The sequence below is a fragment of the Corvus kubaryi genome, unplaced genomic scaffold (genome assembly GCF_017639235.1).
Source record: "Corvus kubaryi isolate FWS band 111438036 unplaced genomic scaffold, C.kubaryi_AGA036_p1.0 137, whole genome shotgun sequence".
Classification (NCBI taxonomy): domain Eukaryota; kingdom Metazoa; phylum Chordata; class Aves; order Passeriformes; family Corvidae; genus Corvus; species Corvus kubaryi.
The window spans coordinates 12129155-12155549 of record NW_024580671.1 but is presented as its reverse complement, the minus strand read 5'-3'; the positions used below and the strand labels follow the sequence as shown (position 1 = coordinate 12155549).

The 26395-nt window shown below is 39.5% G+C and overlaps 1 protein-coding gene across 3 annotated transcripts in view; it reads right to left on the bottom strand.

The window, feature by feature from the left end:
- LRIG3 (leucine rich repeats and immunoglobulin like domains 3) overlaps positions 1-25799 on the bottom strand; it is a 43067-nt gene extending 17268 nt beyond the window's left edge. For 2 of the 3 annotated variants that reach the window (XM_042017891.1, XM_042017892.1), the window contains exons 1-8: positions 25409-25799; positions 18149-18220; positions 17802-17876; positions 4995-5129; positions 4217-4360; positions 2163-2306; positions 1700-1843; positions 1130-1273 (exon numbers count right to left, since the gene is read on the bottom strand). In XM_042017891.1, coding sequence (XP_041873825.1) covers positions 1130-1273; positions 1700-1843; positions 2163-2306; positions 4217-4360; positions 4995-5129; positions 17802-17876; positions 18149-18220; positions 25409-25593 — 1043 coding nt within the window. In that variant the 5' untranslated portion in view covers positions 25594-25799. Of the gene's footprint in view, positions 1-1129; positions 1274-1699; positions 1844-2162; positions 2307-4216; positions 4361-4994; positions 5130-17801; positions 17877-18148; positions 18221-24854; positions 25168-25408 lie in introns of those variants that run through there. The other variant, XM_042017893.1, reaches the window with a different exon arrangement.
- Positions 25800-26395: the final 596 nt, after the last annotated feature.

Genomic DNA, 26395 nt, shown 5'->3' with positions numbered 1-26395 from the left:
GGTTTTTGTGGGTTTTTTAAGAAAAGCTTTTCCTGATTAACTTTATAATTTCAATTTTTTCCGAGAGACTCTGAAGATTATTAGTACTTTTTGGTAATTAAAAAGATCACAAACTCAATAATTTTTAGAACTGTGAGCAAATAAACCCACATACCCCTTCAAAGGTATTCAGATACAGGACTATCTTAAGAGAAGGTGCATCGCAGGAAGAGAAAGGATCAACTGTCATCCCTTTGAAATGAAACACCGTCATGTCTTTTTAAGTCCATAATATTAACACCCAGAGAATCATTTTAATATCCCCAAACACCTGCTTAATTATCTGTGAAGCATAAAGAGATTAGAGATTTGTGTACATAATGGTCTGTCAGCAAAGAATCAACAGGGTAGGGCTGGAGGAGAAAGAAAAATCTATGAAGAAAAGCCTAACACTTAATTCCTAAACACCCTGCAATTTTCTAACTTCCTCTCTTTATGATCTCCAACTCTCTGTATTCTTAAAAAACATAGTGTACACCCCTCTAATCTGCATCTTTCCTGGATGCCCTAAGTGTGAGTATGTGAGCAAACCCCTGAAAATAAAGCCTAGAGGGAAAGGCAATCGTTGTGCTCATCTGGCTGACAGATGGGTCAGTGGTATGCAGTGGGAAGGTTTTAATGAAGTGAAATATATTTAGATTAGTTTACTTTGTTCTTTCCCTTCCTTTAAGAAACGCTATTTCAAAACATGCTCAAATGCTTAAAGCAATTGTCCAGTCATGACAATGAGTTTCGTCTTCTTACTTCTACCATGAGGGAAAATGATTTAATTAGGACACAACTATGATCCAGATCCCCAAAACTGTGGGTAGCAGTGCTCTGCTTGCTGCCTTCAAGCAGAGATATGCCTCTCCCACAATAATGCTACTGAAAGTTTGTATCACAGTTACCATCAACACTGTGCACAGCCTTAACAAAAGAGTCCCTTCCCCAACTATTCTGAAAAGAAATCCTACTGTACCAAAATCATACACTGATCAGGGGAAGTTAACAGAACATTCTTGTCTATTGCAAAAGGAAAAAAAAGAACCTATAAACACAGGATTTTTCTTAAGGTTTTTTATGTTACAAATTGAGTTTGTCAACTTACAGAATCTGTAGACCGGAAAGTCCCTTGAAGGCACAATCAGCAATGTAATTTACTTTGTTGTTTCCAATGTACAGTCCAACCAGCACGCTTAAACCAATGAAGCTTGAATCATCTAACCTTGCTAATTGATTGAATGTCAAATCTCTGCAAATTTAAGGGGGGGAAAAAAGCATTTTAATGTTCATGCTGAAGTGCTAATTTAACTCAGTTCAACCCACATAAATTTTCAGGGGGGATCACAATTTTTCCCCTTGTGATTATCACACAAACCTACTACATCATTTCTGACCACACAGCATTTTGCACTGTTTCGAACAATTCACAAATTACTGCAGAAATAATTTCCTTCATTTGAAAATGACTGTGTTACAGCTTTAGTACAACTGCTACAGTGAAATAAAGCCATCACAGTTAACTTCAACTTCTTTCAACAAGACATAACTGTCTAATACAGTAAAGTTGTTGTCACCTTGGAAACTTTGCTATGAAAAATTCACAAATCAGTGGTAAGAAACTCATGTTTTAGCATGTGCCCGGCTTTTGAAACTGGAAGAGAATAAAGGTACTCACAGCTCACTGAGTTTTTGGCAAAACTCCCAGGCATCAGGGCTGATCCTGCTGATGGCATTTTGGCTGAGATGGAGTTGATGCAGCATCAGTAAGCCATAAAGCCAGCCTTTGGTTACCTCTGTTAAGTTGTTATGGTCCAGCTGCCTACAAACACATTCAAACAGAAAAAGACATAAGGTTCAGAAACTCAGAAGCATGCATTGCTATGCCACAGGTCCACATCTGGGCAACACACATCTCACAATACTGCTAGCTAGCTGGAGCCTCTATTTAAATTTAGAACTGTATGCATTTAAAATGTGCTGCTCTACACATTCACTAATGACTGCTTGCTGCTTTTCAGACCACACCACAACATTTTAATTCAAAAACGCCTTAAAATTTTACCAAGCAATTCTATTAATTTTGTGCAAATCTACTTAATATGTTATCAGCAGAACCTACCAGCAAGTTTGATACTTACAAGACTTCCATGTTGGTCAAACCCCAGAAAGCACCATCCATGAGCCTCATAACCCCATTTCTCTGCAGTTTTAATGATTTCAAAGCAGGAAGTCCTTGGAAAGTAAGTCCATCTATTTTTTTGATTTTGTTGCGATTCAGCTCCCTGCATCAATAAAATTTACAGTTACAGCACAGTAATTTTACCTATGTGCCAACAACCTTTCTTCCCTCTCTGGAAAAAACTATTTAAACACTTTTCTTGCACATAAAACAGAGACAAAAAGTAATAAAAATCAAACATTTTATTTTAACACATTTTGTTCAACCATGTTAATACCTTTGTGCCTTTCTGATACTGAGGACAAGTACTTGGTAGTTCCTTGACTTTCAGTCTTAAAGAATCCCTGCAGACCTAGAATGTCATGGTTAATCCTGTTCGCTAATTCAAAACGGAAAGCAAGTTCCTGGTGTTTATCCAGCAGTAGAGCTGTTAAGGTTGGACTGTAATTGCAATCAATAATCAGTCAAGAAAAAGTTAAAATTTTAGTTGTGATAACTAGACAAAATTGAGTATCCTGGGTGACCTCTTCCTGTACCTGTAGCCAAGCACTCATTACATGTATCTCTCCCTCCTCCACAACCAGTTACACATAGTGCCTTCCCTCTTTTCTCAAGTGGTCCTGGCACACACCCTTCTCCCACTACACTCACCCTCTGCAGTCAGAAACCGGGAGCAATGTGTATCCTGTGAGGGAGCTGGAGGCCAAGACGCAGTGACAGGATTAGACAATACTACCAAAAGATGAGTGATCATCTGCCCCCTCAAGGAAGTCTTAGATCTACCAAACTAAGAGGAATCCTCTCCTTCCAAAACTTACTGCCCCATGCAAAGTAAAGGTCTAAATAATCCTCTCCCCATAGTTATACCGTCATTATTTTTCAGGGTGTCAGTCCCGAAAGAACTCACCTTTCCTCTATGGCAGTCTGACACAAGACCTACCTGATAACAGACCTGAGGGAGAACCCTAGTTCTCATCGTGTGTTTAAATATGAATAAAAAGTGAAGAACATTCAATAAGAACAGGCTTTAGTTCTTCCCCACTCCTCTCTGAATACTTTCAGGTGATAACACAAATTTTTTGCCTTTCTTGCAAATGAACTACCTAACATAACTCAGTCAGCATACCAACTATGAACAAAGGGAACATTTTTAGGCAAGGATATAACCAACATCCAAAATTTAAGGTGAATTTAAGATCAGAAAGTCTACCAAGATCATTAACAAATCCCGAGCTCTGCAGTACTGTTCTCATACTCTTCTACTGAGGCCTGATTAAACCCTTCCTGCATTTGTATACAGAAGAAACACAATCACTGTTTCCAGAAGTGTCAAGAACCCTAACATTTTGGTGTTCTTATAACCTATCACTTTCAAGGTTAACCTAAGAGACTCTGTCATTTTTAACTCCTGACTATCTGATATGGAAAATAATTATCCAGGATTTGACAAAGTGCAATCCATTCTCTTGTCCATTTTCTGCACTTTCTAAGCTTTCCAACAACAACAAAAAAATCCCACAGTCTCTTTCATAGAACTTTATTATTTATTCAGTAAAACCTTTATGGACAGCACTCCATCGGTAAAGCTGAAGGTCCATTTATTCAAGCATATTGCTTATTGTCATGCCATGTGAAAGCAAATTAATTTCCTTCACTTCACTGTGAAAGCACAAAGTAAGTAAATGACTGCTGCAGTGAACTATATAGGTTTACTTTACTTACTGTTTTCCTGATGCTTTTTTACAGAAATATTGCTACTACCCCTTTTCCAGCCTTTTTTTCTTTTTAAACTTTTAAAAGGCGAACACAATTTTAAACACAAAGACTGTTCACATCTCACCAACATATAAGACTAGTTTTGTTCAGTACAACGCTGCAGTTAGTAAGGGTTGTAGTAATATGTTTTCTCTGTCTGTCTCACTCTGCCTCTGGTTAAATTAAAGGCTAAAGTTCAAGCACTGCCAGTGCTTTGGAAAACCTGAAAACAATTAGTCAATTGTAGGTTACACTTACAGGTGCTGCAGATGGGACAGTTTAAACATCTTTTGAGGAATTGCTGAAATTTTGTTCCTGTTCAGTTTCAGTACTTGAAGTGTGGTAGACAAATTGTCAAAGGTACCAGGCTCCATAGAGGTTATTCGGTTACTGTTAATATACCTGTTGAAACAATGTCTAGAAGGTCAAATTTACAGCTATTTAATAAATTCTTAACAACAAGTAGTGAAACACAAAGCTTTTGTGGTGCTTACTCATCTATAAATGGAATTTTATATTAATTAGAGCTCTTGACAGCTAATTCTATAGTCAAATAGTATTTCACCCCCACAGTTTTACTCTATTCTGCCAGAGTGCGATAATGGAAGAAGATAATGTGGCAATCCTGTTACTGTTTTATCAGTGAGTATATCTGGCATTGCAATATTCCTGAACAAGAACTGAAGTGTATTCACAAGAAGTCTACCAAACTCCATATAACTACAAACTAGCCTATCCATGGGGAACTTAAATTCATTTTATTGCATAATTATTTCTCTCAAGAGACACGTCTCTTTGTTTCATCTCAAAATAATGGCCTTAGCCTTTTTTAATGAATTAAAACATCTCATTGTAACAACTCATGTATTCAAGTTAGCAGCTTATCTTAAACTAGACAGGTGAAAGTAGGAATATTTAATGTCATTCTAACTAAAAGAAGATTTAGTACCTTAATAAACAGCTGCGAATCTAAATTATCAAAGAAGATTTTTCAAAGCAACCTGAAAGAAGGAAAAAAAAATTAATTTTTACTTACAGATACTTGAGCTGTAATGGTGGAAATGATGACATTTTTAGCTCAGATATATTGTTGTTGCTCAAGTCCAAAGTTTCCAGACTCTGAAATGGCTTCAGATGTTCAGACAAAATGCTGGCGATCTTGTTACTGGTCCTGAAATTTAAGGGCAGTAGGGAAAAGACTGTCATTTCCAGAGTAAGCACATCTTTACACAACTCTGGCAAAAGTTAGTTCCTAATTCCCCTACTTGAAAATAACTTTGAGTTACAGAAAACCAATAAAGTATGTTCTTTATGCATAACATTAAAAATTTCCAAAATCACAAATTGGAATAGTTTAAATAAACGTTCATTAGTATTTCTTAAAATATAATCCCAGGAAACTATGAAAAAAATGCAATATGATAAAATTACTGCACTTCATGACTGTTAAAAAGAGATGTAAAACTCTATAATCATCTGTTTCTGAACAGTAGAAATATCTGGTACTTGCACGGAACAGTATGTCACAGTATTGCAATGAAATAAGGTTAGAGCTGTTTCCTATTTTAAGCAAATTAATATCATAGCAGCTAAATACAGTGTTTTGGGTTTTTTTTTGAAAACTCCCTTGGCATGAAAGTCCAACTGAGTTTCCAGGAAAAAAAATAGAGCTGGATTATAAAACATGGATGACAGTGCACCCCCTCTGAAAAACATTCTCTAATTGTGGAATTAGACCTAGTATTTCAACCTACAGATTCTTCTACTGAGTTGGCAAAGAACAAAAATTCTGCATATTAGAGGTCATTACAGGAGTTTTGGACTTCATGTCTGGTCAAACTTCAGCTCAGCATCACACCCAATTCCACAACAAAACACATGCAACAATCTGAAGACTTGGGTATCATAGTCTGCTATAAGGAACACCTCTTTTTTCACTTTCAAGGACATGAACTTTTTCCAGAGACCCTATTTCATGTTCATACCCAGCAACCTACAAGTTTTTCCCATCTCAGCAGCAAAATGTACAGAATCGTACATGAACATCAGCAACATTAATAGGGTTATTCGTTTGGGGCTACCAGTACATAGGTGAAAGCAGATCATGACCAATTAAATGTAACCCGAAATTATTCTTGTTACCTTGTTAAGTTCAAGTCAGTTCTAGCTGTGGTACATTCTGTACCTTGCCTAATGAATTACCAAAATTTAGGAGCTTTCCCCAGATCCTAGAGATTGGAGGCAAATGCAATTTTAGTAAAACTATCAACAAGAATATTAATTCTGGAAGGTGTTTACCTTTACTGGAAGTACTTGCTCTGGATCAAACAGTAAGCCAAACATTAGGGTAGCATGGACAACCCTCATGTATTCAAGGGATGTGGGGGAACTACTGCTCTAGACAAAAATGTCCCAACTCACAAACTGAACCAGAAGTGAGATTAATGGGCTTTCTGACCACGTGTGGGAATGGGTAAGTGATCCTGCAGCCTCTCCAACGCTGAGCTTGTATCATGTTTCATTCCTTAGGCTGTCTGGTAGAGGTACACTGCATTTTTTAACTCTTAGCTGAAAGTATTTATAACAAATGGAAACAAATTACTTTAATAAAAAACAACAACAAACACCACCACCATGCATCAGTTCCACCAGCCAAATAATAATGTGAGTTAGATAACAGGTCATAGAGCCTTGCATTTATGCATTACTTTGTTTATAAGGTAATTACTAACAAGGTATTAAAACTGCCAATTACTTGAGTGACGAATAAAATTTTCCTTGCAGTAAAAGTGTGCTCCAGCACAAGCCAGCAATTTCCTGAACTGCACGCCTCCTAAATTGCAGTGTGAAAGTGTTCAGTTATAAGACGGCTTGCACAGTACTGTCTTTGTGTCAGCACTGCTCCATAAAACAGAAATTCCTCACAACTGGCAGGATAATAGCCCCTGTATTACAAAGTTTAGTTGGACCTAATGGAACCAAATAAAACTCTTACACAGTCTTCAGAGTAGCACTTAAACCAGCTGGCAAATTACCTGACACAGACCAGGTTACAACAACAACAACAACAACAACAAAAAACCCCAAACAAACAAAAAACCCAGAGCTTGTTTGTTTCAGGAACATTTTTCTTTTTTTGGAGATGGTAAGGCCATATTGAGGAGTGATGAACAACTTCTTTTGCTCACTGAAACTGCACTACACATTGCAGTCCTAGTCCATCTCACAATCAAAAACCAGCCCTCACTGCACCTTCCTGCTTAATCATATTTGTAGAAGTTACTCAGCTGCGGAACAGCTGAACGGTTCACTCCCTATTGCTCCAACACCCTAGTCCAGTTTCTTTTCGAAAGAATGTAAGCGTAGTAATTCACACCTGGAAGATTACTCAGCACTGAAGATATCCAAACAGTTTAAGACCCAACTTTATTTAAAATGAGAAAGTTCAACTCTAATTTGGTATTTCTTCATCACTTAAGCAAATTGAAAAAAACAATGTATCATCTTTCTCATAACTGCCAAATCACCATCAAGATTAGTCAAGAAGGACATGCTTGAAAACACAAGCCTATCTTAATTGTCAAGACAGAACCAAACAGTATGTGTGTGGGTACAATGACATGAAAGTTTTTTCACTGAGAGGAGGGTGGGGGTAAGAAAACCCAAAAGAAAACCTTTCCTGTGAGATGCTGCTACAGACAAAAGGAGCTGCATACACCCCATTGGTTTACTTTCACAAACCTTCAAGGGGAGATGAGAGAAATAGAGATCCCATGCAACAAGAAAACCAGCACATCAAGCTCTCCCAGAAACAAATCTGCAGCAATTTGATAACAATTTCTTCATGTGGAAGGAACAGCAACATGCTGCAGCTTCCTTACAACTTCTCCTGTTACAGCTAAAGCAGCAGGAACACCAGGGAATGCAGATAAAACCACCAAAAATATCTACGTGAATTTGAACATGCCTTTTGCAATTTGAGTGCCTACACCCTGACTTGCAGCAAAAAACCCCACAAACCAATGACCATGAATGCATACAGCCTGATTTAATTACTTTTACATAAGCCTGTGTGAATACCAGCTTAACAGAGAATACCAGTTTTTCATTATGTGTATGAGAAACCTTAGCCTTCCCTCTCAACATTCATGACTTTAAACACACCAGGTAGGCCAGAAATCCTGTAACAGCCCTATCAATCCTGATCTTAAGCTTCATTCCATGTAAACAGCTACCATACATCTGACATACTGACTTGTACTTTCCTTACTCTGGGGAAATACAAAGCAGCACAGAAACTTCTGTATCCATTTTGCTGAGGGTCTAATTAACACCTTTCAGATGTAAAAGCTCTTAAGTGCTCAAACATTGCCCCCACACCAGTTTTTAAAGATCTGAGATAGTCATACTGTCTCTTGATAAAGATTGTCAGTATGAAATGTTTTCTACCGAAGAAAAATATCCATGTAAGCTTCATGGTCCTGATGAGTTGGAACTCATCAAGCACACTGTAACATGGAAAATCCAAGGCAAGAACAGATTAAAACCTGAATTCCTATCTTTTGTTTCTCTTTGAAAGCTCAGCACAAAAAAAAAGACTCCTGCACTTTCAGCATAACTTTTTCTTCCAGCTATATCCTGATCAGCAGTGTTTTGAAAACTTCTTAGTTGGATCTCACCCTACTATCCTGACAAGGAGTATGTGTAGGAGCCTGGAGGTGGAGCAACCTGGTAAAAAACAAGTAAAAGTAAAGTAAAAAAAAAAAAACAAGTAAAAACCAAGTAAAAAAAAAAAGTAAAAGACAATTTTGGAGAACAGTCCATGCAGCCTGTTCTGCATACCTGTCAGATGTAAAGTAACTATCTTAACATATGTGTGTATGTCAACTAATACAGTACCTCCTGTTCCTCAACTAAACCCTGAGAGGCAGAATAATCTGCATCACAAACAGGCAAATTAAACCATAGTGGAATCTCCTGATGGAAAATAAGTGGATACATGAAGAGAAAAAAACCACATTTTGCTAGGACTAGATGTACCTTTCTAACCAGTGCTGAGGCTGAGACATGGAAATTGATGGATGCCTGGTCTGACCATCTTGTGTTTGCACGGATTCCAGATTAGAGCTCTCTTGGAGGTAGCCATATCAGAGTCCTTGCAAAACCAACATGACTGTCCACATCTGGGCATGTTCTGGGTGGTCTCCACAGCGTGCCACTACAACTCTCAGCCTCCTTTTAAATTTTTCTGGGTTTTTCACCTGTTCTTGCTGTCACTCACCAGCTGGCATCATATTCATATAGCTGGCATATTCTTTCTTGCACTCCCCCTCCTCCCCTCCCAAACTCCTTTGGGAACAATGATGTAAACATGCTATGTGGAAGAAAACTGAAGCAAAAAGAAAAAACACATTATACTATATACAAAGGATCAAGACTGTAATTGGAAGTGCTGAAAGATACATACCTTGTGGCTTTTAGGATAAAGCTAGACAACTTTAAGGAATACTTATCAGAAGAGCCTCAGTAACTACTACTTCCAGAAGATCAAAAATGTCCTTTTTTTCTTCAATTTCTACTCATTTGACTACTGAAACATATTGCAATGAACAATTACATCATTTAAAATACTGAAATTGTGGTTTTAAGCTGAACACTACCCTGAAAAAAGAAAGCAGTCTCTGATGTGAATGGGACTACATGCTCTTCTCACCATTAAGACACCCAACTGGACTGAATTAAGGGAAGTCTGGGGGTTTTTTAAAATATTTGCAAGTGTTAGTCACAGAAATATTACAAGTGAAACTGTTTGTCTCCAAGACAAAGTTAGCAGAAATGGAGCCCAGATTCTGGCTCACTTCCAGTTCTACTGGTAGGTTTACAAGTCTGATGACTCTTTAACACACAAGCTTCTTGTGTTCCTTGCGGCAAGCAGCTGTTCTTTCTTTTGAAGGTCTCCTTCATTCCATGATCCATGCCTTCATTCCTCTTTCAAGCCAGATGTCAGAAAGACTCTGCTTTTGTATTTTGTGTTTTTTATGGTACACAGGCATCAAATAGAAAATGAAAACTCAGAACTCTGTAGGCTACTGATACCCTGTCCAAAACTTGAAACCAAAGCTTTATTGATTCCCAAATCAAACATAAACTGGCAAAGGGGGAAGAGAAAGATATAGACTGAAACAACTCAGTGATCAGATATGTCTTCATCATCAAAAACAAAGAGGCAAATCCAAACTTTCAAACACATGATACTTCCATAACAACTCTCTCCTGATTCCAGTCACAGTACCAATATGCAACTAATTAAGCTTTCCTTCCAAACTCACTTCTTAATACCCTGATGTCTGTTTCCAATTCAGTTTTCTGGCTTTTCCAAAATAATCACAATTACTTAGCATGTGATAGACAAGTGAATGTGTAAGTTCATCCCTTTATTTTAACAACTGTAAACAAAAGCAATGCAGGCATAACTATTTTGGCAAGAGCTGACTGCAGGAATAATAGCCCAGTGCAGGCTTGGTGTGCTCTGTGACAGTTAATGCTAAAATCTTGGAAAACTTTAAATATGACTTAGATTAAACCCACCATAGTGCCCTCCAGTACTATAAATCATTTTTCTAATCTAATGTATAGAGTTCCTAGGTAAAAACACCTATCCTTTATTGTTACAGAGCAGCCGCTCCTTTTAGAGGGTGCAGACCAAAGTCCAGCCAGTTTAGACTGCACACCCTTTTAGATGTATCCCTAACTTCAATACAAGGTGAGGAATGTTCTCCCATCCACTTCTTTCACTGAAGGCCCCAGTGATTTCACTGCTCTACTGCAATCACCACCACCAATTCTCTAAAACATAATCCAAACGCTTTTGCCTGACCTCTTAATTTCATTCTCACTTCTCTTCCATATCGTATGCCCTACTCCTCTGTAAAATTCCTACCACTCTTCCATTCTGTCATATCAGAACAGTGTTCTCTGTTTTTGTAGTCCATTACTACTCTTTTTAATTCACCTTTTCCTTTACCACTGTGATCAGAAAATCATGACAGATTTATCCACTGCAAATAGATCAAAGTTTGCATTCTTTTCCACTCTCATTGCAAAAGCATTAATCTAGGCTCTCACTCTTTATATTTTTGCTACAAGAAACTCTGGGTTTCTACATACTTCTCTTTCCCATCATTCAGCCTAAATTGCTGCCATAAAAACTGAGTTTCCATGTCTGCAAGTCTGAGTAAGCCAGGTTCCTTTTCAGATTCTTTCATTTATTTCCTCTTAAGTCTCCACACCAAATGTGAAAGACTGCAAGAACTAATTCCAGTAAGTTCCTCGCTCTAGCTTTTTGCTCACAACTTCAGACCAAGTCACACATGGTTTACCACCACTCTCATTTTTGGGACATTCTCCAAGTAGCCTTATGCCTGAAGCCCAGTCTGGCCTTCCTCTATCCTTTCTTTCACTCCTTCTTCAAAACAAACTCTTCCAGGCAGCATCCAAATCTTAATCCTTCCCATAATAAAGTGGTAGCTGAAGAGATGACAAGGATGTAAAATACTTGACCAGCGTTTTCTTAATACTGGGATCCAGACTTCAGTTTAGCATGCTAGCTTTATAAACAAACAATACCACTTTCTCTGGCAAGCACAGGAGGGAAAGGCATCCACTCCTACTGAATGTAAGCTTTCATTTTCAGGAGTTTCATCAAAACATCTTTCTAAATGCATACCAAGACAGTGTTCTCCTGGATTTTACATACAGATTTCACTCCCAGACCCCTGTGAGATGACAAGGAGGCAAATTTCTCATACCTACCCCTATTCCAAACAATCTTGAACACACGGATTACGAAAAAAAAAAACCCTTCTGTCTTTACTGAAGGCCCTTCACAGGGGTTTAAGTTACTGCCACGAAGTGCAAACTATCACTCTTATTTACAAACTGCCAGCTGGGACAAATACGTAATTTATTTTGCATGTTTGCTTCAATTAGTTGGATTTTATTTCTCAGTATGACTATCTGAACCCTGATCTGGGATGCCCATTATCACACAACATACATAAATACACTTTTCCACATTTTAAACAGAAAGGGACACACAATACTAAAAAAAAAAAGTCCCCTCTCAGTAGTAGAAGTGATTAATTGCCACTTTTCTGCTGTAACTATGTTTGTGCAAAAAGATAAGTAATCACACTAATTTTGTGGTGGCTGATCAGAAAGCTACACATAAGGTTGAAACAGTTTTTTGTACTAGAAAAACTTGTGACCTGTGCAGTCACCTAGGACTGGCTACTTGACAGTTTTTTTGTCCTGTTTTTATCTTCTGACCTTCTCTGCTAATACTTTTTGTTCATTTTAAACATCCAGGATACAAGACATGTATTCAACATCAGTGAATTTATATTCAGCACATATTGACAGAAAGACATTACAAACCAAAGGCTGTAGAAAACCTTCAGAGAAGTGGCTTGTGGATTCTGTTCATCTAACAAACACGTGGACACATTTCAAAAAACTGCCTGAATTTTGGCAGCACTTTTAGCTATCTCAGAATTCAAAAGTGAATGGTCACTGCCTTAAATGCTTCCTGGACAGAGTCGGAGGGTTCCCCCAGCAGAGCAGAGAAAAACCTCTACTATCTTGTATTTTCATTATGCCTCTTATAAACAGAAGATTTCGCATTCTAAAAAAAAAGTGAAGCAGGAACCTAATATAAAGCACACATTAATGTAAGACTTGAAAAACATTCCTGAACTGTGAACCATCCATACTCCCTTTAACTTCCACACCACGACTTTTGCATTTTCATCTCTGGCTTTACTGAGAACAAATATTTTGTTTGTGTTCTAGACTAACATGATCAGTCCTTACAACATAATTTAAATCACCTACACCATATACACGAGTGCCTTTAAATAAAATATCTCCTATTCAATAAAATGTAAAATTACAAGTTTATTTAAAACACTCCATTGTTGAAAACTACTCTAATGTTAGAATTTCATTATACCCACTGAAGACTTGGGCATGTACAGCTTTTCTCATCCCTACTAACTGCAAGTGGATTACTACATTACATATCCTGGATGTGGGTAATGAGAAACATGGGGGTTTTAATATTAGCTCTACACATATGTTTTGATAAGAACAAAAAATTCTAGCTGGAAAAGCAGGGTACTTTAATACTCAAAGCTGTTCCATCTCTTCATAGTCGCTGCTACCTTCCATTTTCCACAGTACTCAAGGATACGGTGTACTGATGATGTTGGATGGTGTCTACAATTATGTATTTTTAAAAATTCTGCAAGTAAAAGTAGCATGGGTTTCTTATCTAAACTGCATATCCTTAAACAAAATTTTAAATAACATCGCTGAATTTGCAAATCACTGTCTCCTTACAAAGCACTAGTAACATTAAAAGTAGTTAACATTTTCAGAAGAATTTTAAAGTAAAACCTCTATGCAAATAGTAGTTGGTAGTTAACCAAGCAGGACTTCTATACAAGGCTATCATACTTACATTATTTAGTTTCGATCTATTTCTGGATTTTTACCCTAGATCCAAAACTACAACTGTGATAGACCAAAAAGGCAGTATTAGTTTTCCTCTCATGTGTCAAGATCACTGGTTCAGGCAGATTTTTAGGATGAATAGGACAGAACTGGTACATTGTTGATAAGCAATGTCATTAGAATGGAAACAATACTCAGAACTTTTGCTTGTTGCCATGGAATGAGGGCACTAGTACTCATCTTTGCACCTGGCACAAAAGCAATCCACCTATCTTCGAACAGTAAAAAGTAATTTTTTTTTTCTCCAATAAATGAAGAATGTACTACAACCATTTAAAGCAATTCTACATTAACTTAACTGTTTTTACATTTATTTCAGGAATGCAAACTAGAAAACATCTAACCTATTTTCCTTCTAGGGATAGATAAATACACCTACATTACTGTGTGTGGTGTCTGCACATTATATATCTGTGGTAATCAGTTGTTAAATACAATACTCTCCTCAAAAGCTTATGTTGCCAGCACATGGGGGACCTGGCCTCCTGGCTAGAGCTATTGTGCTGACAGTCTCCAGCAAATACCTGAACTTCCCTCTTCATGCCTTCTCTCATACAAGGTATAAAAGTGCTTGGTGGCTGTGCAAAAAGAACACCCTGCAATATAATTTTCAAAAACTTGACCTAAGCCTCCTGACCAGATACAGCCCAAACTATCACCCATGTAGGTCACAGTAGTATCCAGATTCCCAGGAGGCTCACATGCTCTCCTGTGACATGTAACAAGATACATACTCATCACATGAATAAAATCACAGATATCTCCAGCCGTGTAATAAAGAGTGTGCCTGAATATCCTTGTATACTCACTCCTTCACACTGACACACCTTCCCAGGGTAGTGGTGAGGGGGTGTGCCTGCCTGATACTTTTCACTCCCAAGATGTTCAACCCTCAACAGGCATCAGTAAAAACAAAATGTTAGCATTACTGTTTCATGTTACAGACAGACTGGGACCATCTCCTGCTCTGGGTATGTTTATCCTGAATAATTCATTAGTATGTAAATATCTCATTTAGATAAAATATCAATTAGATAGCTAGAAATGAGGTAGCTCCAGAAATGGAAACTGGACTAACATGATAATCCACCCATGCTTGTTTATATTGTTCAAAGAATTCAGACACACATGGCTGTGTGGACTAACCTGCACTGTTATGGAGACACACCAGCAGTGTATCTTCCTCTGCAGGGCAAGAGGATTCTTGCAAAACATGTAAAATTCTAAGGCTACCCAGCTCAGTGAGAGTTCTTAAATGAAAGAAAAACATCTTGGAAGAGAGCTTCTTCAGCAATGAAGATACTGGCAAGAAAAGAGGGTACTACTTCTACAGCATTCCTTGAAGATTCCTTGGAAAAAACCAGCTGGCTTTTCAACTGACAGTAATGAACCAACATACATGTATCTCGTAAAAAGTGTAATCAAGTTTCAGAAGACTATCACCCTCTTTTATGCTATTATTTGAATGCCAGAACAAAGACTCAACATGGAAACTGGTTTGCTTTGGAAAGGCTCCACAAGCTCCTTTCTTATAAAAGTTTAAAATCCTGGAGAAAGTCATCAGATATTTCTCTGAAGAGTGGTTCTAAAACTTAAACTCTACTTGTTCCGTATGTGCTCTCTTTGCATGACTTAGATATATTAACTCAGTTCAATTCAACCCCTTCAAATAACATCCACCACAGAAAAAACAAATGCACGTAATTTTTTCACTTCTAGAAAAAAAACCTGTTAGATTTTTTGTCTGTTTAGGCTACCACAATACTATATATATTTTTATGCTAAACAGCTGTATGTTTATTTCTCTTTATTTATACTATTTTCTATAAAATTAAATTTAATATCTTTACATAAATATCATCCAACTAATAAGAACAGGAGGCTCAGGGGAGACCTTCTCACTCTCACAACTACCTGAAAGGAGGAGGGGGGGGTGTCAGTCTCTTTTCTGAAGTAACAAGCAATAGGACAGAAGAAAATGGCCTCAAATTGTGCCATGGAAAGTTCAGACTGATATTACGAAAAATTTCATCATGGTAAAGGTTGTCAAGCATTGTAACAGGCTGCCCAGGGAAGGGATTAAGCCACCATCTCTGGAGGTATTTACAAGATGTGCAGATGTGGCTTTTAGGGAAATGGTTTAGTGGTGGCCTTGACAGTGCAGGGTTAATGGCTGGACTTGATGAACTTAATGGTCTTTTTCAACTTTAACAATTCTATGACTCTACTCTAAGTTTTAAAGAAAACCGGTGCAAAAGAAACAAGACACTTTATTTTTGAACAATACAATACCACCCTAATTTTATATTCGGTGTTCATCTGTTTTGATACAGAACAAACCATTATCTTAACTATTGTAGACTGGTATTCACAAGTTAACACAAAACATTAAAATAATTATTTCTGCCATATTAATCTCAAGCAATCTCTGCTGTAGTCATAGAATAGGTATTAAGTCTCAGCTGAAGAACAGTTATATTCAGTAATCTCCTCCTCCACACATAGAATTACAACGAAAACAAGCTAACACCCAACCAGAGCAACTTTAACTGCATCAGTACTGTGATAACAGCTTTTAAAAAATACTTTTTTTTTTTCTTTCACGTGTTAGCATATACAGTGCATAGCACAGATCTAACAAAGATTTCTCCATGTTTGACCACCTAAGTAAATGCACCAAGCCAGGGACCTAAGGATATGAAACAAACAATTCAACAGTGACTGATAGTCATTTATTCTCTCAAAGGAATACCAAAATTTTTGCACAGCTGCAAAAGAATGATTTTAGGTTCCTCTAAACTTGTTAAGTGTCCATGAGAAGGAGAGATGCTAAGAATTCAGAAGTAAAGCAAGATAATATAAACCACTTTACTATTATGTTAGTACTTTTAGCCTTGTGGTAAAAAAGACCTTAGCAAGGTGGTAATATGAAATATAATGTTTAGATCAATTAGATGCTTAAACTACAGAATGCCATGCCACTGTAAAGGTAACGGCAATGGTACTGCAAAATAAAAGATGTGCTTAAATTCAACAGTTATTTGTCAGACACCATCTGCTTTTTCTTTCATTCTCTTCTGATTTTGATCTGTAAGAAACCACATCAGTATCAAATGTCACTTAGTTCTTATTCAAACAGAGCAGTCCAGACACAGCGGCTGCACCAGCTGACTTAGCTGACCTAGGCCTAGAGTAAAAACAAACCCCTATAAATCACCAGATGTAAGCAATTGAATAGTGATCAATTTAATTAACTGAACAGCTTTCCAAAGTTTATTGTATTGTTTCAACCCTTCAGGATTCTTCAAGAAAGGTAACCTGCAACTTGTATTCAAGGACAGGATTTGGCCAGAGGGCTACATATTAATAGCTTTTTTAGATTCCCATTGATAAAACACAAACCCCACACATGAAAACCAGGTCTTCTCTTTTTTCCTAATTTTTTTCCTTTTTTCTTCTTCCTTTTTTAACTAATAGTATGATAGTAACTACTTTTCTACACCTGCCTTCAACAGTTTATTGAAACTAAATCACAGAAAAAAAACCCAACTGACTTATCTTTAAAACATCAGGACTAAAATTTCCTTTAAAATCAACTTTTTCTGTTATTGGCCCTACATGCCTTTTACAACTTTATACTAATATTACAAATGAACACCAAGTAACCTACTCATTTCTTTCATGCAAAGCAATGAACATGGACACAATCATGTATTACAATTTTATGTATTAACTGCAGTCATAAAAAAATGTGGCACCCATTAAAATGGGCTCAAAAAGAATTTTTCAAGACATTGGCAAAACATCTTCTAACCTAGCTACTTGTTCTGAAGCTACATCTCAAGGGGATTTCCCTGTACTGTCCAGTGAAATTAATAGAATTCTGCCATGATTTAACACATCAGGATCTCAGCCAAGATGCATAACGACAGTGTATAAGTCTTGTTTTAAAGACAGCACTATACAAGTTTGTGTAACATTTACTGATGTTTGTGCAGTGCCTAGCAAAATAGGACTGAGGCTTCTGGGCACTATTACAACATAAATTAATTCTAATGCAGTCTTTGTATCTGGGAAGCACAAAAACGACAAGGATTAAGCTCAATTATACACATTTTAAAGAACTACTAAATAACATGACATAATCAACTTCCTAACCACAAGCCGCTCTATTTCCAATTATTTCACTTTAATCTCGGTAATGCACCCATTTCCATGAACCCTGTAGAGTTAGTTCCACTAACCAGGGACAAGAGTAAGATTCACTTACAAAGACAGAAGAGTTATATTTGCCGAGACCGGTCCCAGATCTGGAATGATCTCCAGTTCATTGTTGTTCAACTTCCTATTAATATTACAAAAGGGAGAGTTAGCTTTGATGTTAATCAGAAGTATGTACATTGGACTTGCTAAACTGCTGAACTGTGTCACCTCAAAATTAAAAAATAATTCCAGTTTCACTTAATGTAAAATATCAGAACAGCAAGTATCTTTGTTGTTCAAGCAACTATCCCTAGAGAAATAACTATACAATTAGCATACACAAACACCAAGTTGGGTATTTTTGGTTGAGGTTTATGTTTTGGTATGGTTTTTAATTAAGACAAATTAACTTACACTTCCTGAAGACTATGAAGGTGATCCAAGATACTGGTCTTGATTGAAGATAATTTGTTGTGACTTAAGTCCCTATGAGGTTACAAAAACAAACACCCTGTCAGTTTTGCCATACAATATCACGTAAAGCAGTACAATTTCAATCCAAATTATGTTCTCACTTGTCTCCAAGTACATAAAAAGATTTTTTTCTATTAGTAAAATTAGAATAGAAACTCATTTGCTTATACAAGGTATAAATATACAAATTCAAATGCAAATACCTTGATCACTGCTAGCAGTGTCAAAGAAATTCCTGTACCTCTGAACAATGTAGAACTGTTCATTGGAATGTGCATAAGACCCATGGAAAACATCTTAAGATTTTGACTCAGATACACCAGCAACCCCTCTCCCACATCCCCTCACAATGAAAGATATGGCTAAAACAACCTTCTAGTTATTTTAACAACAAAAATTCAAAAACCAGTAGTCATTGCAGTCTCATTCCTTAGGTTAATCATAATATTTCTACCATTTACTCTTCTCACTAATGTCTCTAAAGCAATGCATAGCTCACGAATACACAATGAGGACTGTCCATAAATTGAAATTGTATTTTCATGCTTTCACAAAAGTTCAGGACACCATTTCCACATAACCAAATTTAATGGAGATCTTAAGAAATAGCAGAAGAAAACAGACATGGCAAGGGCTAATTCTGAGTTTTAAGATGTCTGTACACTAGTAATATTAATACCACACTTAATTACACTTGAAGAAGTAGCTCGAACACTTAGCTTGTCCCATGCTGTACTGAAGATCCCCAGCATATATTGATGCAGTTAATATGCAATCTTGTTAACACCTTTGTAGCATTTGCTGTGAAACAAGCCAGGTACTAAAAATGCAACACTTTTTGTTGACCACAAGAAATACTTATCCTTACAGTGCCATGTATCTTTACCCTCTCAAACATTTATGCCCTCTCAAACACTTGACACCATACAAGAGTCCTAATAAATTTTTGCTGTAGCCTCAGAAGTACTGGAAACGTAACAGAAATAAGAGTGACCATGAAGTAAAAGACAGAAAAGCTAGTTGCAGGAATTCAAATCTGCACATCTCCAAACCTCTACAGAAGTGGTACAGACTCACAACTCATCTTGTAACCGTGACTAGATCTGTTGAAGTCCTCCTCCTTCTCAGTCACTCATCCACCAAAATGTGCACTTTTCTGTTCCCCTACTACAGACTATCACTACCTCACCAGTATCAATCCAGCCATCTGCAAGCATTTGTTAGAAGTTAAAACACTACATTTATCCAAGCCAGCGAACAAAACCTGTATTTTTTAAAATTAGTTCTTAAATTCACTCCACTGAGTGTTTGTAATGCAGACATATAAAGAAATTAATCAGCACACCTCAGCAGTGAGCAGCTGCAGCATCAGGTAAATGTTGCTTTAAAAAGCACGCTTTTGAAAAAATACTGCACACACTTCATGATACTTTTCCCCATGCTAATTAAGCACTAAAGAGTCATCCACCACACCTGGGGTCCTCATCAAGCCACACAGGCACAAAGTGTTATTTCAAGTTGAATCTATGAGGAAACTACATGATTCCTCACTTTTTCTGGGTAAGATGACTCAGTACAGTCATCTGTGCTGAGCACGCCAAACAGAGGCCTCACTGCCACGGATGTGTATACTCTCCATCTACAGTTCCAGAAGTGAAGAAACCTGATGAACAGCATATCCCTGCTGCACACAGACCAGAACTGGCTTAAATGAAGCCAAGTTCAGTGTCCGTGCTAGGCATTCTGCTCTGTGACTAAGCCCTGAAAAACCACAGATGCAGAGAACTCCAGTTTCCCCGCACCCATGACTCCACATCCTCAGACACAGGTGTAATGCTGCAACCCAGCCAGGCACCTAGGTTTCCTCAGCAGAACATGTGGATAGTAAAACTGTATTTTAGATTCTCCCAGCTGACTTGTTCAATGTTGCCAGGACAGTTTCACTGTCACTTTTGTCCTCGCCTGCAGCTGGCAGTTAAAAAAAAAAAAAAAAAAAAAACAGTAACAAGAAAAATTAAGTTTAAAAAATAATCCCAGGCACATATGGGTATTATGAGGGGTACCACCAGTACTTGGCTGCAAGGTGTGCTCTGAGCCAGCCAACTGGACCAGGCCCAGTGGGCTGCTGAGCTGTGGTACCAGCGCCTGGCTCAGGGCCACAGGCAGGGAAAAGAGATGTTCTGTGTTTCCCAAGCCAGGGCTGCACAAGAGAGTGCACACAGCAGACCCACCGGTGTGAATGGCATTTTCCAGAACAAAAGAAGGGGGGTGAGTGTGGGAGGAGAGTCACCTAGAGAAGGGGAACACACTCTACCACCTTCAGGTGGCCTGAAGGGATCTTTTCAGAGACTCAGCTCTGGACTCCTCCTCTTAATGATGGAAAACCAATTCAGTGTCAATGTTTTCAAAAGTCCACTAATGTTAGTTTCACCATTATGATTTTGAGTTCTCCTGTATATTAATTAGGTTAACCACACTTAAGTTAGAGGACTGCATCTTTCACTACCTAAAAATCTAGTGCAAACATTCTCCTGGCAATACACTGGAGAAAAATCCCTTTGTTTAACATCTGAAGGCATCAGCTGCACAGATTCAAAATTCTCACACTGCATTCTTAAGTGTAAATACTGAAAAAGTATGTGGCTACAAAAATCTACATGGCAATCTAACTTCGTCCTTTAAAGCAGAGTAGAGACAGTTTTTGCCCTTAAACTTAATTCAGTATTTGGCTTTAGTCTGTAGGGATTATAAGAACTATGCAAATAAACAGCCAAAATTCAGTTAAGTTATGGCTGTTAGTGCCTAACATGTTACTGTTGTTCACGCTTCAGACAAGACTTAGGAATCAGTAATTATTTCAACAAAGAGCTTTCAACATTAGTGCTAAAAACCTGCATTTCTTCATTTCACCTAAAAACTCTGCAAAAGGTTTATTTAAAGCATGTTTGCCTAAAGGACCTACCAGACAGTAACAGACGTGAGTAGATTTGTTCTGCTGGAGTTATAACATGTTAAAAAAAAAAAAAAGTCTGGCAGAGTCCTTAAACTATAAAAATCCTGCAATTACAACCACTGCTGTGCATGATCACCACACTGGAGCCAGACACTTTCACTCATAGCTCAAGCTCACATCCATCTGGAGTCTATCAAGGCAACTGTGAGCGTAACTTACACTAGGTTTCAAACTAATTTTTTTTGTTTGTTTTTTAACACTAAAGATACATTCACAGTTTCCAAGTAGCACCTACTTTAAAAAATATGTACATAAAAATTTCTTATGCCTAGTTTACTTACAGCAGGTTGTCAAATACAGGTTGGAAAAAAAAATCCCAAAGCAAAAGAACAACAAAAAACCCCCAACCCTCCAGACAATACTGAATTGCCTGTTTCATACAGTACACATGCTTGTCTACCAATAGTTGCATAAAACATGTTTACAAATATTTTATTAAACTTTATTTCAGTACTACTGGCATAAGAAACTTCATGAAAATTCAGGGAAAAAAGCCTTGCAAGTTACATTTTAAGTTCAAACAGAGTGGCTGGAAGTGAACCAAGAGTTAAAATATTTGCCTTTTACTAATAATCTAACTGAAGCTTAAGCCTGTAGAAGTTTCTCAAATTTATAAGCACTGGATCAGCAGAACTTTTAAAATATAAAAGTCTATCATCCCAGTTGCAAAGCTACAAGTACATTTCAGTCAACTGCATTTCTCGGCACACCTTATAACTAGTATAAAGAAAAAGTTGGAAAATTAAATTCTATTTTTCCTTCACAGAAATGGAACTGACAATGTTCAAACACAAAGATTATTACTATGTGCCTTCCATTTCTGAATTTTCCTTGTATTTTAAAACCACATTACAAGGGGGGAGAAAATTCCCTCTGTGATCACTTTTGCTACTAGAATTTTGAGTCATAGAAGATAGAACACACTCTGAAACATCAGAAATCAGATGCATATTACGAAATTCTTTACAGCAATAATAAGCATATAGCTGTTCTTCACCTCACAAATAGAAGTGATCGGACATTTAAGTAGAATTGCCTCCACTTGAAAAAGCATGCCATAGTTTTTGCCCTCTAAGAACCTGTTCTACGGAAGAAACTCTTTTCTATGTTGCGTTATGTTTGTATGACCATCTTTTATAACTCACAAGTCTCAGCATTAGCTGAAACTTAACTCCGAACATCAATGTTTGTGTGATTAAAAACTCAAAAGAAGCCTAATGCATAGAGGGAGAGGGCAAGTGCTTCTTCACACATTTTATAGATATAACTTTTAGACTCTAACTTAATTTACAACACGTAGTCACAATTATCATCATCTTCCTTTACAGAACTCAGAAACCTGAGCCCCAAGTCAAATTTTAAAATGCAAATCCAGCAACAGTTCCTTAATCAGTCCCACTGGGGCCTATACAGCTGCTAATTCAGCAGAAATCAGCAGAGCTGAAAAACAAAAAGCCAGGCTGTAGCTGTTTTAAGACACTGATCCAAAGTGACTCATAAATCAGCTTGCTATGTTCAAGCTTTAGTCTGGAAAATATTGAAAAACAGCTGTGAAAACCATACAGCTTTTTTTTCGGGCAATTCTGGTAGAGAACTAGAGGATTTATAAAATGTAAATACTAAAGATGTAATACAAACACAAGTGAAAACCATTTTTCAGACTTTCCCTCCTGCCCCACCGACAGTTCTAGCATTCCTGAGTGAACCTGGTGAAGGGTTCAGCCGTGCCAGTGGGAGTTCGCACACATGGAGGACACTGGCCAATGCTCAACACTCTTCCTCCAGTTCTGCTATACCAGCTCTAACAATGCCACATTCCTGCAGTATCAGGAATCCTGGACTGGATTTAATTTCCTGGAATTAAATGGAAATCTAACTTCAAAACTATCTGTACACAAAGCCATTATAAATGTTTATCAATGTTCGGCACACTGTTACCTCTCATGAAGGCAAGGTAATAGAAGGTATTTTTGGCTAAAATCGCACTGAAGTTGGCAATTACAGCCTGTTTACACTCCACTTTGTGAAGCCACTTCCATACAAAGCAGTAGACTCCCACCTGGCACCAAGAAGGGGACATAACTCAGGCTCATTTTTTTACCCCTCCTTGTCCATTCTGAGGTCACACTCATTTTACTTCAGCAGGGAATTTGAACAAAAAAAGGCATGAAAGAATGCAACAAGAGCTTCAAAAACCCGCTCTCCATCTGGGCGAGTGCAGGTGGGCAAAGGAAGGTGTAAAACCTAACGTGGGCCTAGACCTTCTCAGGCAGAAGAGCTTTGACTCTCCTGCTTGGGGGAGCTCGCCTGCATATGCTGAGAACGCAGTAAAAAAAAAAACCTGTTGCTTTCTCAAGAGGACAGGAAAGCCTACAATTAAACTACTAGCCTTTGGCTATAACCACTATAGACTTCCATGGAAAACATGGTAGACATATAGCAATAAAATTCATCAACAGTCTTTTACAATTTGTAATGTGCAGTTTGTTGCAACAATAATCCAGACTAGTCAAACCTTTTTTGCGTATGTAAAGCTGAACGCATTAATTATCTTACAGATTGCACAATCCCAGGTCCAAGTACCGGAGTAGCTGGAGGTAACAGACAACGCCACACTCTTCCTTGTTCTTATTAAGAGAGGAAAGAAGAAAGAGCTGGGTACTTCTAAGGCATTTGTCACAAACAAAAGAAATATTTACACAAAAGTGGCCAGACCACATGGTTTGGTGACACCTACAAAGATGTACTTCTGTGAGCTTAAAAGCAAGTGACACAGCTGTCCAATGAGTAATCACAGCAGGGTTTCTTACAACAGACCAAAGCTTATTTATACAAGCGGAACTTATTTTCTCACACTTTTAAAGGAATGTGAACTTACATAAGGGCAATTTACACTACCAAGGGAATTCTAATTAGAAAAATGTTCCTTGTGCTAACAAAAAGCCCTGCAATGTGCTTTATTGTCTCTCGGGAACATAAGTGGAAAAGACAAATTTGGATTACTGCTAAGGAAAAATGCTTTTTAAAGCATCTCTAAAAAATTAAAAGTTCTGTGATTTCTCCCCTTGTGTTTTTATTCACCGCATCTGAATTTTAACAGCACTGATGTATGCAAAGCTAAGAAACTAGACTATAAAGCCTACCTTAATAAATTAAAAAAAATCCTTACTTTTTGTAAGAAAAATTAACAGGGCATACTGAAACAGTTCAAAAGAATAAGAGGCATGAATATAACAGAAAGCAAAACCAGTTGTTGAATGTAAAGCAGATCCAGCGTTAGATCTGTATGTTTCAATCACATACACAAAAAAAAAAAGTTTCTTTCCCTTCACACTTTCCTATACCAGTCCTATTCAACTCCCAGAGCCATGCCTGTATTCAGTTCCATATGGTGTCAATACAGCCATCCACATTTCATGAGTAAAGCAGCATGACCTCCAGACGAGGCAATTGAACAGAATTAGCCACAGCTAATTGAAAGTCTTCCTGTTTACTTTAAAGCCCTTATCTCGATCTGCTTTGAAAATGTAATAGAAAATTAATACGAGTAATATAGAAGATCTTTCCATGGCAAGCGATTAAAAACAAATGTGAGGAGTCCCTCGGCCATTTTCAAGATTTTAGAAAGCTGACCTAATTTATGCTTGCTTTGTAGAAGTTTGTCACTGGAAGTAACTTTTCCTCAGCTGGCACTTGGCTTCGCGCTGCCAGGGGTTCGGCCACCGTGCGGCACCGGGCCGAGCGGGCCCGCACCATCGCCAGCCCCAAAACTACCCAAGGAATGAAGAGCTGCGCGAAGAAAACCGATAGCACCTTCCCCGACACACAGATCAGCGTTAAAGCGATGATTACTGCACGTTGTCCAAAAAACTCAACAGAACTTTTTCCTCGCCCTCTCCGACACTGAGCAGCGCTCCCGGGCCCGTTTCAGCCCGGCGCTTATCGCCACCACCGCTCGGGGCCGCAGCCCGCCCCAAGGGACGCCGTCCCGCTGCGGCCGCCGCCGCCCTCGCCGCGCCCGCTGACAGCTCGGCCGCGACCCCGGCGCTGCCCGCTCCCGCACCTCGCTGCCGCCACCACACCCGCGCTCCCCTCAAAGCCCGCCCGTCCGCGGCCCCCAGGGGCAGAAGATGGCGGGCGGGCCGGCGCCCCCGGCCCGCCACGGTGCCCGCAGCCCCGATACTCACAGCTGCACCGCCCCCCGCGGCAGCCGCTCGGGCAGCCGGCTCAACTCCAGGCGGCTGCAGACGACGAGGTGCCCAGCGCAGCGGCAGGGCGCGGGGCAGCGGGCGGCAGCGGGGCGACCGCCCAGCAGCAGGAGCAGGAGCAGGGCCGGGAGAGCGGCGGGCGCCGTGCGGGGCTGGCGGAGCATGGCGGGCTTGGAGCCGCTGCCCGCGCTCCCGTCCCTGGCGTTCCCCACTGACAGAGCCGGGCGCGACACGACGTCCTACTTCTTAGCGCGGGTGGCGGCTGCCGCTCATGCCCCGGAGCGGCTGCTGGGGGGGGAAGGCGGTGGGAGACGGGGGCGTAGAAAAAAGTAAAGACAAGAAAGCGGGAAGGGACCGCAGCACCGCCAACGCCGTCAACCACTCCGCAAACTTTCCGCCGCCTCAGCCCGCCTCCGCGCGGCCGGGGGAGCCCCGAGCGCGGCCCGCCCCGCCGCAGCCCCCTCCCCCTGCCATGTGACAGCCGTGACCGGGCCCCGCGGGCCCGGGGGTGCGAGATGACGGGCCGGGTTGCGGGTGGGAGGGCGTCGTGCCCCGCTGCTGCCAGGCCTCGGCGGTGGCACCCCCGGGCCCCCGTCCCGCCCCGGGCCGGAGCACATGGCCGGCCTCGCAGCACGGCGGGCGCTACTGTGGGATCCTGCTGCCGTCCTCGGCCTCTCCATGGGCGGGCGGGAGTGGGCAGTGGGTCCTGCGTGCCCTGAGCGTCCCACGCCCGGGCCGAGGTGGGAAGGCACGGGCACCATGGCCCTGCTCACGCGGAGTTTCCCTTTGCCATCGCACCAAGTAGCGCGTGTCGTGGTAATCCAGAAGCTGCTCCAGAGGCCCCAAGGGGTTCCCCGCCAAGCCTGGGGTCACTGGCATGTAAAAGGTGAGGTGAGGTTAACTCCTGCCTTCCGGGTCCTACATGGCTAGTCCAGACACCGTAATTAAGCCCATTATGTTCCCCAC